The sequence below is a fragment of the Ambystoma mexicanum genome, chromosome 2p (genome assembly GCF_040938575.1).
Source record: "Ambystoma mexicanum isolate Mex_15411 chromosome 2p, UKY_AmexF1_1, whole genome shotgun sequence".
In the NCBI taxonomy this organism is placed as follows: Eukaryota; Metazoa; Chordata; class Amphibia; order Caudata; family Ambystomatidae; genus Ambystoma; species Ambystoma mexicanum.
The window spans coordinates 1,465,604,466-1,465,620,821 of record NC_090923.1 but is presented as its reverse complement, the minus strand read 5'-3'; the positions used below and the strand labels follow the sequence as shown (position 1 = coordinate 1,465,620,821).

General features: G+C 47.3%; 1 protein-coding gene across 1 annotated transcript in view; it reads right to left on the bottom strand.

The window, feature by feature from the left end:
- Positions 1 to 14,210, bottom strand: part of LOC138567624 (syntaxin-binding protein 4-like) — an 839,836-nt gene extending 825,626 nt beyond the window's left edge. The window contains exon 1 of the mRNA XM_069646045.1: positions 13,783 to 14,210. Within this exon, the coding sequence (XP_069502146.1) occupies positions 13,783 to 13,847 (65 nt within the window). The 5' untranslated portion in view covers positions 13,848 to 14,210. The remainder of the gene's footprint in view (positions 1 to 13,782) is intronic.
- Between the last annotated feature and the right edge of the window lie 2,146 nt (positions 14,211 to 16,356).

Genomic DNA, 16,356 nt, shown 5'->3' with positions numbered 1-16,356 from the left:
AGCAGAATCCCTGGACAAAACCAGCTGCTTTAATGCAGCATTCTCTGCCTTTAGATTCTGAACTTCAGTGGTTAATTCTTGCATGCATCACATAAGGTCCTGTACAGTGGCTTCCATTTCTGTCTTTGTTTCAGGTTTTAGGTGTCTCAATCTGTCACAAGTTTCTCCCCTTCTCACCTGTCTTTCCTTTCTTGTGGCGCTCTTGGAGGTAGGTTCTTTCTTCCTTACTGTCCGGGACCTGTATAAGCCTTGACGCGGGTTTTCGGAGTCCAGCGTGAAGTTGCAGCCTTCCGACGGAAGAGTATAGCCTTCGAGTGAGGAACCAGGATGCAGACGAAAGGATCCGAAGGAACGAGTAAATTCCAGGAATAGTCCACAAAATTGAGTAAGGGCAGGGTGAATTGGATACTAGGAAGGGAGGAGGAAAACGGAATAACTGGGAGAGCGAAGCGAACTTCAGATCGCACATCTAGCTACACCAAGTAGTAGCGTTGAGACGCGCGTAGGCGTGGCCTTTTTATAGGAAGCTGAACATAGTAAGAGAGGAATGGCGCGGCGCGCTTCGGAAGCGTCGGCCATGTTGGTAGGGCGCATAATGGACCACAAAGTCCAAAAGGGGTGAGCACGGTGGTTCATGACAGCCTCATTCTACCTTTACCGGTAACCTGGCGGTATCCTTTACTGTTTCTGGCACCCCGTCCTGCGGCACTGCTGCAAGATTACGGATGCCGGTGTAAATCCCCATTCATGGAGTCCCATAGAACTCCATGAGGAGATTTGCCATCAGTACCAGCACCGGCAATGCAAGTGCGGGTAATGAGTTTTTTTTATGCTGGTAGGGCTCCTGGCTTACCAGCAACCTTTAGTCGGCCGGTGCGCTAAAGTGCTGGTATCAATGAATACTGGCATTTTTTTACCACATCGGCCGACTTAGAATGAGGCCCAATATGAGGCGTACCTAACTTTCCCACACAAGGTCTATGAAGAAGACATGTGTCAGGGGATACCCGCAGTTTATGTGGATGGGTGCTCCTACCAGTTGCCAATAATGGGGTAAATAAACTAGTGGCTGGCATTGGGAATGCCTGTGGGAATGATACCCCGGAAACCCTGTGCTAGTTACAAAATAGGACCCTGAAGTAGTAAGGTGGCAGAGTTGATGGCTGTTCATCAAGCCATCCTCACTGCAGTACGCACCAACTCAAAGAACTTGCCATAATCACTGACTCTGATTATGTCAGGAATGGGTTTGTGCGACCCTTGTTTAACTGGAAGAATCGAGGCATGCTTTGTGCTAACAACAAACCATTAAAACATGGGAAACGGATCCAGTGGACTGATGATCTGGGGACCTTTAATGAGATGACCATCTACTGGAAGAAGATAAGAGGTAATTCCAAAATAGAGGACGGGGAGAAGCCTTGGAATAACCTGGCTGACAAGCTGGCTAAAATGCAGCTTTGCAGGGGGATTTCATAGAGCCGGAATCCCTGCTGGGTGAAATCCAAGTTACCGCTATAACCAGTTTTCAAACTTGTGCCAACAGTGAACTCTTGACTGCCCAGAGGAGTAAAGATACCCCAGATGCAGATGTGATCACTGTACAGAAAGAGAACCAGATTATGAGAAAATGCTATCATCACACTGAGTCTTCCTCTAACAGAATATTATTAAACCAGTCAAGAGGATCTCCAGCTGTTGATTACGCTTTCCAAAATATTACGAATCCAAGACGGTTTGTTGCTACAGAGATCCCAAAATGGATATGAGCAGTGGGTGGTACCAGAGCCTGATATTGAATCACACCCATGACATGGCCACTGTCGGTCATAGGGGGTTTCATGTGACGTTGAAAATCTTGCGTGAGGTTGCACACTGGCCACACATGGGCCAGGACCTCAACACTTATTTAAAGGGGTGTCTCGTGTGTGCTCAATTTCAACGTAGTTCTCTCACACACTGAGCTTCCCACATAAAAGAGGAATGACACTGCCTTGCTCAGATTTGCAAGTTACTTTCATCGGGCCAGTGATTTGCTCATCTAGAGGAAACAAGTATATGTTGACTGTAACATACTTGTTTACAAACTGGGTCTTCCACATTTTCTCCTGTTTTGGCCTACTGCAAAGGATTGAGTTGGACCGAGGAAGTCATTTTACTAGTGAAGTCATGGCAAAGATTCTAGTGGTATTTCTGTTATTCAGAACACAGAAGGCTTGTGTGTGTGTAAAGACTCTTCCCCTGAAAGTTAAAGCATTGATGTTATGCCATCATATGCTCTGCTCAAGCTCTCCATCTGATAGACAATTGCTTTGAAGTGTCAGGGCCAGAGAGAAGAGCAGTATTCATGTATGTCAGAGCTATTAATTGGTGAGCTGGGTAAACAGAAAGACTGCCACTAAATGGGATGAACTCTTAAAAATATATGTATTTAAATTTGATTTGTGGTCAGCTCAGAGATACTGATGTAGAGAAGGAGCTAAGTACCCCGACCTCAACCATCTCACCCACAGCACCTATATGTTGGATGCCAGAGTGTGAGACACGTGCAGTACCAGTGATGATACTGATATCTAGGAGAATCTAGGAAGCAAAGTTCCCAGTGAGAAAACCATACCTGCATAGGAGACAGTATGATGGCCATTTGAATAAAATCCCTGAAGAAACAGAGCAAATGAATGATGAAGAAGAATGGTGACGTCATACAGAGTAAAGCTGACATATAGAGAAGAGATGGAGAGACTAGAGAATGCAGACAATTCTATAAGGCATCAAGAAAGTATCAAAATAAATGACATATTGGGATCAAGATGAAGAAGCTTATGCTACAGAAGTAACAAAGAGACCAAGCTATTTTACACGTGTACACATGCAACGAAACGCAAGCAGTATTCTTAAAAGGCTAGCTTTATAGTGAATAGATTGCGGCATGCGCCAACATGTATATATATATATATATGAAAGATGGATGTTCCCACTACGTACGATAGCAGAGCTGAGCAAGAGAAGGAAGGCCACTTTTTTCATTTTCCAAGTGTGGCGAACTTAGAAAACAAGTGAATTACAGGCGAATACTCAGAAAGGCAAGGTTGGATGAGCTAAGGAACCAAGGCCATATCAGACTGGGGTGAGCTGACATCGTGCCACATTACAAGTTCGGCAGTAGCCTTGCCGGTAAAACCGGCAGGCTGCCACCAAACATGCACATTTTTCCAGCCCCTGGCAATGGGGAAATACAGGGCCATTACAACCCTGGTGGACCCTGTATTTCCCCATTGCCAGGGGCCAGAAAACCTTACTCCCCATTCCCATTGAGCACCATAGGGCTCAATGGGAATGGGGAGGCCGGTAGCACCGGCACCATTCAGAATGGTGCAGGTGCTACCGGCAGTGTCTGCTCACGGGTGCGGTATGGCCGTCAGGTCAGACCTAGCGGGCGGGTAGGCACCCACGAGCCGAACTCGTAGTTTGCCGGTCTGGTAACAACTGTACCAGCAAGCTTACCAGTACTGTTGTTACCGGACCGGCAAGCTTGTAATGAGGCCCATTGGATACAAATTGTGTGAAAGAACGAAGATCCTGTTCAGAAGGCATGGATGAGAAGACGTCAGAGGTCTATTAAAGAATAGTATTTTAATACACTAGAAGCTCGATTTCGTGGTCTTCAGTCACGTTGGGAGAAGAAGTTGGACGAGCATGGTGATCACACCTACGCACGAGGACAGAACGTGACTTCACTCCCCTGAATTACCTAGAGAAAAGAACATGTTCAAGGTCGAGTTCAAAGACCTAATTGACAGTCGACCACTGAGATGATGAAGAATGGATATGTTAATTGGTGGGAAGCTATTATTAAGACTAGCTCATCAGCGCCTGGACGCTGAGCCTGCGTGCTGCTATACGTAGGTGGGAAGGTTCTGACGGAGGTTAGAAAACAACCAATGATAGAGGACCGCATGATCAACAGTCCTATAGTTGTGTAGCCAATTAGACGTTGTATATTTATTGGTGGTCATAGTGAATATTCTGGGGAAGGGCTTAGTTGCCCCACCTGATGTTAAGAAGCCTATTACATTGTTCCACTGCACCAAACGAATATGGATCATATACCTAGAGGACCCTTGTAGAACCTATCACACTCACCATTAGGTTTTTGTAGTTTGCCACGTAGGATGACGTTAGTAATACGTAGGTTAAACGTCACATATGACAAGTTTTTACTATAAGAATGTACGTTTTTTCTAAATGCTTTGAGAAGTCTCAAGAGAGATCGTGATGACGGACGTCTGTTGATGTCCATTGTACTCCCTGTTTCAGATAATTGATAATAAAACCGTATCTTTTTCCAACTATCTGAGTTGTTTCTATTATTGATGTTTGAGTAAACTCTGCATCCACCATCCATCTCAAAGGTATTGCTAACCCATCTTAAAGGGCTGGGAGAACCCCCCCAGTTCACTGATCATAGGCTTGTTTCCGAGGAATATTTCCCTGAGTATGGAGGTGGGGCCATCTGCTATACTCTTCAAGATAAGCAGAACCATGACCTGATCTTTCAACTTACAATAATGGTATTTGACTTTATGAGAGGAACGCTGACAAAGGAAGCCGTTCGTCAGACCATTAATTAAGGCTTGAAGAGATGTAATGTGAAAATTGAAATATACATGTGATTATTTTGCCATAGAATTCTATTGAGAATCATATTGTGTTGGTTTTTTCAGTAACAACATTTTAAAGCATATCCCAAGGCCGTTCTGCTGTCACAACTCCCATCAAAATGTGACCTTGAGAACTCAAACTACCGCCTAAAATGTGTTTCTAGATCCCAAGAAAAAATCCCGAAGCGAGAAGTTGTGGAGGTGGTAGCTTATTAAATTAGGTATAAGCCTAGAAAATGTCACGTTCATAACTAACTGTGAAAAATTGCTGTTTGCACCTGCACTCAACTGACAAGACGGGAATTACTTTGTTTGCAATTGTTACGCTCACCTGGTATCCACGGGGACGCCCTTATGCCCTGGTTGCCGGATTCACCCCTGGACGTTCCCAATTCTGGACGATGCCTTCTATGGCGGTCGGGCCTGAAAACACAGGAGGACTGGACTTAGGAACGGATTTCGTTTCCTCCCACCAGCCCCCGGACTTGACCTGATGGCCCGCTCCTCACCTTGTTATGATGTCTGGCGTGCTCTCCGTCCTGCCTTTTGTGCAGGGGCGCATAGTTTTCTGCGGGTTGAAGCGACCGAGTTAACTTCACTGGTGCTAACCCATTCAAGTGTCTTTAAGGAGGTAAGTCTGGTTATAGCAGTCGTTAAATGTCCTTGCTTTCCTTTCTTGCTATTAATGTCTTTTCTTTGTTTGTTTTCCCCCTTAGGTGCACAGAGGTTTGGTGGGTGCGCTACTTGGATCAGGCTCCTGCCAGGATGATGGATGCAGGAGCGTATGATTGGTAGGTTAAGCGCGAAGTGCGGCGCGGTTATGTCTTTTCTTGCTAACCTGTATTCTTTATTCCTTTTGAGGTCGTGATGGTCTTTCTGGGCATGTGAAGATTTCCGGAGCGGAACCAGTCAAGAAATGCCCAGCCAGGTGAGGATTTTGTGATCACTGCCGTGAATGCCGTGAGTAACCTGTTTAACGTTGTCCTTCTTTCTCTCTCCCTCCAGGTGCTTCGTTCCGGTGCATGTGTGGTGTCCTAATGATGCTGCCAAATGGATGGAAGACCGCGAGGAGCAGGAATCGACAGATGGAAAGTTGCAGGTAAGCAGAGACTGCTAATGATGTTCTTTTGTCTCCTCTGCAGGTCCGCTATTCAAGGATCGCCGGGTGCTGGTCTCTGACCACGATGAGCGTCACGTTGCTGGCTGCAGAATAACGCGAAGCATGTTCTGTAGCTGGGGTGTGGTTTATATAGCCTTCTGTAAAGTAGTCCAGGTAAAGTAGTCGGGGCTACCACACCCTAAAACACTGCACCGCACAGTCTGGTTCTTAGGAACTAGACTGTGTGGGTGCCTCCATGTTGGCTGCAGGGCTTCACAGAAAAAGTAGTCCCTTCAAGATAAAGTCCCAATCTGAACATGAGCGCCAGGACTAACTCCAGGAGAGTCTATGATGATAATGCAAGGCCCTTGGGGCCCCAAGTGAACCCTGAGTCCTAACCCTACCTGGCATGTGACCATGCCAGTGGGGTTTTGGGTCACGGGTCGTGACAGCAATACCATTGGTATGCAATTCTTTTTTAACTATGTTCATAGAATTGTGTAGAAACTGCCCATGTGAACTGCCCATGTAGCACTGCCCATGTGGGCGGGAGAAAGAGTGATATGCAAATGGTATTTCCCTTCTGTGAAATGTACAGTGAGCTAAAGTGTGGCTGCAGACTCTCGAGTGGGTACCTTCGCAAAGAACAGGTCATTTAGCTGTGTTCGTTCTCACAGAGAGGTGCCTATGGACTATTTTTTTTTATTGTTTAAGGGACTTAGGATTAGTCACCCTAGGTTTCCTAGGGTCATCCAGATGTGGACCCCTTGCTCACTGTGCTCAGAGAGGCACAGCTACACATCACTGATGAGGCCCAACAAGATTGAAACACGTGTCTTGGGTTGCTGTTGGTGCTCTTGTTCAGAAGCGAATTGCCATAGCATTTCGGTGCTGGACTGCCCATGTGGGTGGGACAAAGACTGATATGCAAATGGATATTTCCCTTTTGTAAAAGGTACAGTGAACTAAAGTGTGACTGCGGGCTCTCGAGTGGGTACCTTCCCAAAGAACAGGTCATTTATCCATGTTCGTTCTCGCAGAGGGGCGCCTGTGGACTATTTTTTGATTGTTTAAGGGACCTAGGCTTAGTCACCGTAACTTTCCTAGGGTCACCCAGACATGGACCCCTTGCTCACTGTGCTCAGAGAGGTACAGCTCCACCTCACTGATGAGGTCCAACAAGGCTGAAACACATGTCTGGGGTTACTGTTGGTATTCTTGTTCAGAAGAGAATTGCCATAGCATTTCGGTGCTGGACTGCCCATGTGGGCAGACAAAGACTGATATGGAGATAGATATTTCCCTTCTGTGAAAGGTACAGTGAGCTTTAGTGCGGCTACGGACTCGAATGGGTAACTTCCCGAAGAACAGGTTATTTAGCCGTGTTCGTTCTCACAGATCGGTGCCTATGGACTATTTTTTGATTGTTTAAGGGACTTAGGTTTAGTCACCATAAATTTCCAAAGATCATCCAGACGTGGACCCCTTGCTCACTGCTCAGAGAGGCACAGCTCCACCTCACTGATGAGGCCCAACAAGGCTGAAACACGTGTCTGGGGTTGCTGTTGGTACTATTGTTCGGAAGAGAACTGCCATAGCATTTCAGTGCTGGACTGCCAATGTGTGCAGGACAAAGACTGATATGCAAATGAATATTTCCCTTCTGTGAAAGGTACAGTGAGCTAAAGTGTGGCTACGGACTCGTGAGTGGGTACCTTCCCAAAGAACAGGTAATTTAGCCGTGTTCGTTCTCGCAGTGGGGTGCCTATGGACTATGTTTTTAATACTCAAAGTTGGTTGCAGAATGAAACCTTGCTGGAGAGCTGCCTAAACATCATCTGGATGCAACTATTGAAAAAATGCTGCAGACTTAACATTGCTTGGGAGATAGCAATTGGGAAAGACTAAAGAGGCTGGGATCTTTGCAAGGAGAGCAAAATAGAGGGATGAATGCCGGTGGCTATCCATGACTGAAGTGCCTGACCAGATCCCTGTGCTTCCCCAAGACAGGATCCTGAAATGGGCTGTATTTGTCCTTCATTTTGTTTTTCTTATTTTGACAATGGTTTTGCCCTTTTTTTTTTAATTGAGTGGTTGCATCTGTCATATGCCACCCCCACACCTGCAGGACCAATACTGTTCTCCACCTTTTACACTTCCTCCTTTTTCAAATTTTCTTTCACTTTTTTAATGCATTATCCCAACACATTCCCTATGATACCATTGTTTTTCTCAATGGTGAAGTTGAAATGATAGGATTCTCAATAGAAATTCTGAATTGGTGACTGTACACGGTGCTAACACTACAGTGCCCGCAGAATGATTAAGGGCAGGCCCAAAAACAGTAGGTCTTGCTCTCTATTACCTCCCTCCACCTTTGCCCAACCCTTCCACCCAACCATTGCTTTGTTACTGAGTAAATCTCACCCGACACATTTATTGTGTGTGTATCTTTCACAAATATGAATCAGGCCCAAACTTTCCAGAAGCCTTAAGAAAGCTCTCCAAAAAAGTGTGAAGCATGTGTCGGGAATATGGCATCACTTTTGGACATGAAGGTGAGAGGCCTTTTTCATTTTACTGTACCACCTTGGCCATTGCATTCCCTTACGTTTTGTTAGCAATGGCATTCACCTTACAACACAATCAATTCTTGACTGTGCTACTCTTGGCTCAGGCTTGGCAGTCACATAATTAACATTCTGGAGTTTGACCTGGGGAGCAAAGTATAGACACACCTGAGCAAATAAGCCAACAAACTTCCAGGATTGCCCAAGCACACTTTTGAGCCCCTCTGGAATCCAGCATTGTGTACTCGCAATTCCCTAAATCTGCCTTGTAACACAATTCAATTAACACAGCACTTTGGCACATATCCATCTCCTGATTTTTTTGCAGAGCCACGGTCCACCTAACAGGATTGACACACACTCAAGCTCTCGCAACACACTGTTCCCCACGCTGCGTCTTTGCCTCACTGTGTTTGTAGCATCTTTATTTCTCACTTTCCCATCCTCTTGTCTCCCCCTCACTCACTTTCTTGAGAACTCTTGCGGGGGCACAGTGCGCCACTCCACCGGAAGTCTAGGTGCTCTAAAACTACTAAGGGGGTGATTTGGCGCGGTATAAAAGCATGTTAACATAACACATTAACAACACATAAAATAAAACTAAACTCGATAAGCCCTTGCCACCCCTTGTCCCCTCCTGATTCCCATCCTCGGGGCAAACGTAGAGGGGATCTCAGATAATTTCATTCAGCGGGCGGTCAAGGAAATGTCATTACATTCCCGCTCCTTGACTGAAAGTCCAGATTCACAAACAAGTACACAGTTTACAGGGTCGGACAATCCATTGTCTGCAAAGACATACAGACAGAACAACATACGCCACACAGGTAGAGAATCACAAATGCAGACACACGGGAAGTACACAGACACACACTCAGATAGATATGCAAAGCCCGGCACATGCTCACTGACACAAAGAAAAACATCCATGGAAAGACACAAACAAACAGGCACAAGTATAGACACGCCTGCTGAAACAAAACCAAAACACAGAAAGAGACAGGCGTATACAGACAGACTGGCATTCCCTCTTCTGATAGAGTCTGAGAAAGATATGAACCCAGGCGCACACACACAGAAACACATACATAATACTCGAACAGGTACGAAGTGATGTTGTATGGGGCCCACTTCTGCCATTTTGGCTACCTGTTGGTTGTTGAACAGACCAACAGACATGCACACAGAGGCGCACATATACCTTTACTCAGAAGGGCACAAAGCAACACCAAAAACAGATACACAAACCTATACACAGACAGACAACAGAGTATGACAGCCTCACAGAGGCAGACTGGCAAAGACGGACATACTGACAAAACGGCCCGGGACTTAGAGTAATGCACATATACAGACGCACCCTGGCACATGACCCAGGCAGAGGGGTGCAGGAGTTCGTGGGTATACGTGGGGATCCACCCTCTCCACTTTGCTGAAGAGGGGGTGGGAGGGGGTTAGGAACGGGTTCGCCTGTCCACTCCTGAGAGGAGCATGCTGGGCAGAGCGTCTCGCTGCATTCACTTGTGGCTCCTGTTGCCCCACACCCAGGGTGAATGCCAGATTGTAAATGCCCGCCTTGGCCTTTGAGATGCAAGAACTGTCCGTCTGCTGTCCTGCCAATTAGCAGGCAGTTATGAATGCGAAGGTCACCGGAAGTGGCACCTTTGGTGGAGCAAAGTAAAGTTTCCGCATTTCCCGGCCCAACATTTACTTTTAAGTTTCTCATTTGTAAATGCTATTATGTATTGTTTTATTACAAACCTTATACAACAAACAAGTTCAAAAAAACATTTCTTAACAAATACATTCCTCTTAAATACAGACGTTTCTGTATTGTATCTGAGCAGGTGAGAATCGCGCTACTGTCTGAATCACCCGGGTATTGCCTGCGCTAGTAAAGTGAGAATCGCGCTACTGTCTGAATCACCCGGGTATTGCCTGCGTGAGTAGAGTGAGAATCACGCTGCTGTCTGTATCACCTGAATCACGCTGCTTTCTGTATCACCCTGGTATTGCCTGTGCGAGTAGAGTGAGAATCACGCTGCTGTCTGTATCACCCTGGTATTGCCTGCGCGAGTAGAGTGAGAATTTTGCTGCTTTCTGTATCACCCTGGTATTGCCTGCGTGAGTAAAGTGAGAATCATGATGCTTTCTGTATGACCCTGGTATTGCCTGCACAAGTAGAGTGAGAATCACGCTGCTTTCTGTACGACCCTGGTATTGCCTGCACAAGTAGAGTGAGGCACACGCTGCTTTCTGTATCACCCTGTTATTGCCTGCATGAGTAAAGTGAGAATCACGCTGCTTTCTCTATCACCCTGGTATTGCCTGCTCGAGTAGGGTGAGAATCACGCTGCTTTCTGTATCACCCTGGTATTGCCTGCTCGAGTAGAGTGAGAATCACGCTGCTTTCTGTATCACCCTTGTATTGCCTGCTCGAGTAGAGTGAGAATCACGCTGCTTTCTGTGTCACACTGGTATTGCCTGCTCGAGTAGAGTGAAATCACGCTGCTTTCTGTATCACCCTGGTATTGCCTGCGCGAGTATGGTGAAATGACGCTGCTTTCTGTGTCACCCTGGTATTGCCTGCGCGAGTAGAGTGAAATCACGCTGCTTTCTGTGTCATCCTGGTATTGCCTGCGCGAGTAGAGTGAAATCACGCTGCTTTCTGTATCACCCTGATATTGCCTGCTCGAGTAGAGCGAAATCGCGCTGCTTTCTGTGTCACCCTGATATTGCCTGCTCTAGTAGAGCAAAGTCACGCTGCTTTCTGTGTCACCCTGGTATTGCCTGCTCTAGTAGAGCGAAATCATGCTGCTTTCTGTGTCACCCTTGTATTGCTTGCTCTAGTAGAGTGAAATCACGCTGCTTTCTGTGTCACCCTGGTATTGCCTGCTCTAGTAGAGTGAAATCACGCTGCTTTCTGTATCACCCTGGTTTTGCCTGCTAGAGTACAGTGAAATCACGCTGCTGTTTGTATCACCCTGGTATTGCGTGCACGAGTAGAGTGAGATTCACGCTGCTTTCTGTATCACCCTGGTATTGGCTGCGCGAGTAGAGTGAGAATCACGCTGCTTTCTGTATCACCCTGGTATTGCCTGCGCTCGTAAAGTGAGAATCACGCTGCTTTCTGTATCACCCTGTTATTGTCTGCTCGAGTAAAGTGAAAATCACGCTGCTTTCTGTATGACCCTGGTATTGCCTGCGCGAGTAGAGTGAGAATCACGCTGCTTTCTGTATCACCATGGTATTGCCTGCGCGAGTAAAGTGAGAATCACGCTGCTTTCTGTATCACCATGGCATTGCCTGCTCGAGTAGAGTGAGAATCACGCTGCTTTCTGTATCACCCTGGTATTGCCTGCTCGAGTAGAGTGAGAATCATGCTGCTTTCTGTATCACCCTGGTATTGCCTGCTCGAGTAGAGTGAGATTTCTGTATCACCCTTGTATTGCCTGCTCGAGTAGAGTGAGAATCACGCTGCTTTCTGTGTCACCCTGGTATTGCCTGCTCGAGTAGAGTGAAATCACGCTGCTTTCTGTATCACCCTGGTATTGCCTGCGCAAGTATGGTGAAATGACGCTGCTTTCTGTGTCACCTGGTATTTTCTGCTCGACTAGAGTGAGAATCACGCTGCTTTCTGTATCACCCTGGTATTGCCTGCGCGAGTAGAGTGAAATGACGCTGCTTTCTGTGTCACCCTGGTATTGCCTGCTCGAGTAGAGTGAAATCATGCTGCTTTCTGTGTCACCCTGGTATTGCCTGCGCGAGTAGAGTGAAATGACGCTGCTTTCTGTGTCACCCTGGGATTGCCTGCTCTAGTAGAGTGAAATCACGCTGCTTTCTGTATCACCCTGGTATTGCCTGCGCAAGTAGAGTGAAATGACGCTGCTTTCTGTGTCACCCTGGTATTGCCTGCTCTAGTAGAGTGAAATCACGCTGCTTTCTGTATCACCCTGGTATTGCCTGCGCGAGTAGAGTGAAATGACGCTGCTTTCTGTGTCACCCTGGTATTGCCTGCTCGTGTAGAGTGAAATCACGCTGCTTTCTGTGTCACCCTGGTATTGCCTGCGCGAGTAGAGTGAAATTACGCTGCTTTCTGTGTCACCCTGGTATTGCCTGCTCTAGTAGAGTGAAATCACGCTGCTTTCTGTATCACCCTGGTATTGCCTGCTAGAGTAGAGTGAAATCACACTGCTTTCTGTGTCACCCTGGTATTGCCTGCTCGAGTATAGCAAAATCACACTGCTCACAGTGTTAGCCTGGTATTGCCTGCACAAGTAGAGTGAAATCACGCTGCTTTCTGTGTCACCCTAGTATTGCCTGCTCGAGTAGAGTGAAATCACGCTGCTTTCTGTATCGCCCTGGTACTGCCTGCTAGAGTAGAGCGAAATCACGCTGCTTTCTGTATCACCCTGGTATTTCCTGCTCGAGTAGAGCGAAATCACGCTGCTTTCTGTGTCTGCCTGGTATTGCCTGCTCGATTAGAGCGAAATCACGCTGCTTTCTGTGTCTGCCTGGTATTGCCTGCTCGAGTAGAGTGAAATCACGCTGCTTTCTGTATCACCCTGGTATTGCCTGCTCTACTAGAGTGAAATCACTCTGCTGTCTGTATCACACTGGCATTGCCGGCGCGAGTAGAGTGAAATCATTCTGCTGTCTGTATCACTCTGGCATTGCCTGCTCGAGTAGAGTGAAATCACGCTGCTTTCTGTATCACCCTGGTATTGCCTGCTCTAGTAGAGTGAAATCACTCTGCTTTCTGTATCACCCTGGTATTTTCTGCGCGAGTAGAGTCAGAATCACACTGCTTTCTATACCACTCTGGTATTTTCTGCGCGAGTAGAATGAGGCTACCAACGCGTGATGACGATGGTTCGGAAGTGCTGTCTTGAGCAAGTCCAGTAGAAATCAAAACTCGACTAAAATTGGTATTACAGATATGCAAATACACTGGAGCTCGAAATGTAACTGTGTGGGAACTGGCATGAAACTTACGTGTTTTTATCAAATTAAACAGGCCTGTGCCGGTTTATGCGGACAGAAGTCACAAGAATATGCCGAGGTCTCGTTTGATTTAAGTTGTGATATATCAGTCAGCATCACCGAATCCCCCGCCCCCACCCCTTTTAATTCTAGCGCCCCCTAGGCTGGTGCACAGCAGCAAGCAGATACGGGCTTGCGCAGACAGAGGGAGAGATTCTGGTGGACAGGAATGCACTGGAATATCTCCTGACCAGGACACGCGAGACACGTCCACTCAGACAGGTGCAGGCGGGCCCATAGACATGCAGACACAAGGTAGCCCACACACATTTACAGGAAAAACAAACACAGGCACACAGACAAATGTATAGAGGGGCACAACACGACAGCGGCAGACACTTGAAGGCAAAGTGGCACAGATGCATAATGTACATGTCGTGCCCAGGCGCCAGGCCCGGCCATATATTACCAGTAGATGAGAGACAGTCCGTCGAAACGCTCGAGCTGTTTTCCAAACGGTTTAAGATAGGACATCTCATTTGGGGAGCAGCCCGTCCTTCCTTTCCGCCGCCCACAAGGCTCTCAAGTCAATGAGGGCATGTCGCCCTCTGCGGACAAGGCGGGAAGAGAGGGGGAGCCTCGACCTGCATACTCCCAGCAACCGGGGCACTGCCAACCGCTCGAGAGTCACAGGCAGCCCTCGGCCGCCCCGCCAGCCGTGTGAAGGGCCTCACTGCACACCTGCACGAAGGAAACACAGACCGAAGAAGCACGGCCGCCACAAAACCCGGAAGGAGGACGTCCCTCAGTGTTCTGCAGGGCTCCTAAAAGCCAGAGAGCCCTGCTCCGCACCCGACTCTGCAGCCTGCCCACAGCAGATGTGTTTCCACGCCAGCCTTAATCCTAAATGGCAGGTCTGGCAAGGGCAGACACAACGGCCAAGGGCTTCTGCCAGCTCTGCATCTCCAGACACAACAGAGGGGAATAAAGTTCACGCGCTTAGCGGGGGTCTCTGGCCCCGCTCTGACGCCTTTTTGACCACATACTTGAGTCTACCACCCCTTAGTTATAAGCCGTTAAATAGGACGGGGTCTAAACAACCGTTAAATAGGTCGGCGCGCTATACGTGTTACTGACACCTGAATTGTAGCGGCCCCCAGCTCCAGCATGTTGCTTGGTGATTTAATGGGCATTTTATAGAATTGGTGTTTGGGTGCCCCACATGGGCAGGGCCAGCGCAGCCTGTACACATTGTAAGTATCCCCTTAAAGGGGCTGCTCTGTAAATGACACAATCGTTTGCCGACCCACTCCCATGCTTTGAGGAAGAACAGGGGTGTGACAGATTTGCATCTGTGAGGGTGTGAAAGCCCTACCTTTTTTTTCTTGTTTTAGAAAATGATGCAGGTAATTCTGTTTCTGAAAGGGATGTCTGCTAATCAGAGCTCCTTTAATAAATCTCATAAATGTTCCATACCAAAATTATAAGCACCCTCATGAGCTTTTTCTGAGATAGCCTCCTGGCAATATCAGTACTATCCCTGCGGGGGCACATGGCATGATTAAAGGTCACATGTGTATTCCTGACAGCTGCTGGAACCTAAAGTTCTTGCAGGCTGAGGTGTTATTTTAATCTTCTGCACATGCTTACAAAATAATAAGTGTATGCCCTAGTCAGTCTGGTGGCATGTACATCTTTAAATATAAACCATGCCTGGTTGGATCATGTTGATTACTCAGAGTACACAATTGCCACATGTCACAGATGGTATGAGAAACACTCAATGCTCACAGACATTTCAAGGGTTTTTATTTTAATTTTAATGGGCCCTATGGCCGTCCTCTCTCTCTCTCTCTTGTCTAGCAATGCACCTCCTCCCTAACACAGGCATCCACCAGATCAGTAGATATCTATTATTGACCTTTACTATCTAAGTTCTATCTTGTGCTGGATGTGAAGACCTAAAGGCTGGATGCCTTTTCTGTCGAATCTCTCCCAAGCACTTCTTAGCCTGTCCTGACACTATCCAGTGGTTAGTAGTCCAAAAGTGTATTGTAATTGTGCCTTACAAACATTCTGCCTGACTCAGTCTCCTCTGTTCTATGCCCATGTTTTCCTCACCCTCTCTCTCTCTATCTAGATGTTCTTCTCTCACTACACTTCTCCAAATCACTCCACCTCCACTTTGTCTACTCCCTTTGTATTCCTCCTCTCTCCCTCCGATATCTCGGACTCCTTCTAAGATTTGCCTTCACCCTTTGAAGTTCCAATTCTCTACACGTTACTACCATTCACCACTTTCCACTGCTAATCCCTCTTCCATACTACTACTCCCTTCGCCACACTTCTACTCCCTCCTCAACACTACTACTCCCTCCTCCACACTACAACCCCACCCACCTTGTACTCCAGCAACCTCCTTTCGTTCACACAACCACTTTGCGGTTACTCTCTACATTTCCTAAAAGCACTTGCCACTCTCTCACACACACTCACAATGCAGTACCACCTGCACTCTCATCCAATACCTATCATGCTCTACAAATCAACTGCACAATCCTCTCCTCTGTTCTTCCTCCTGCTGGTCTTTTCGTCTGCCACCTCCTCTGATCTCAACTTAGCAATCCACACTTCCCTGTTTCCTGGGTATTTTCATATCCACCTCCTTGACCTCTGATTGGTAGTCTACTCTGTCAAATGATAATGGCCCTCATTACGACCCTGGCGGAGATCCATGGTGCAATTTGCACCATGGACCATGGCGCAAAGCTGCCAACACCGCCATGGGGGTTGGCGGACTTACCGCCCCATTCCGACCTTGGCGGGGCGGTAAGTCCCCAATCCCCATTTTGCCCTTCCCCATTCCCATTTTCGCCCCATAGGGCATAATGGGAGTGGGGAAGGCGTTAATTACGCCACCGTAAATTACGGTGGCGTAATTAACATCAAGGTCCCATAGCGCCATGGATTTTTCCGCCCGGAAAAAGCAGGCGAAAAAGGCTCCATGGCGCTACGGGAACTCGTAGTAAGGCGGAAGGGTACG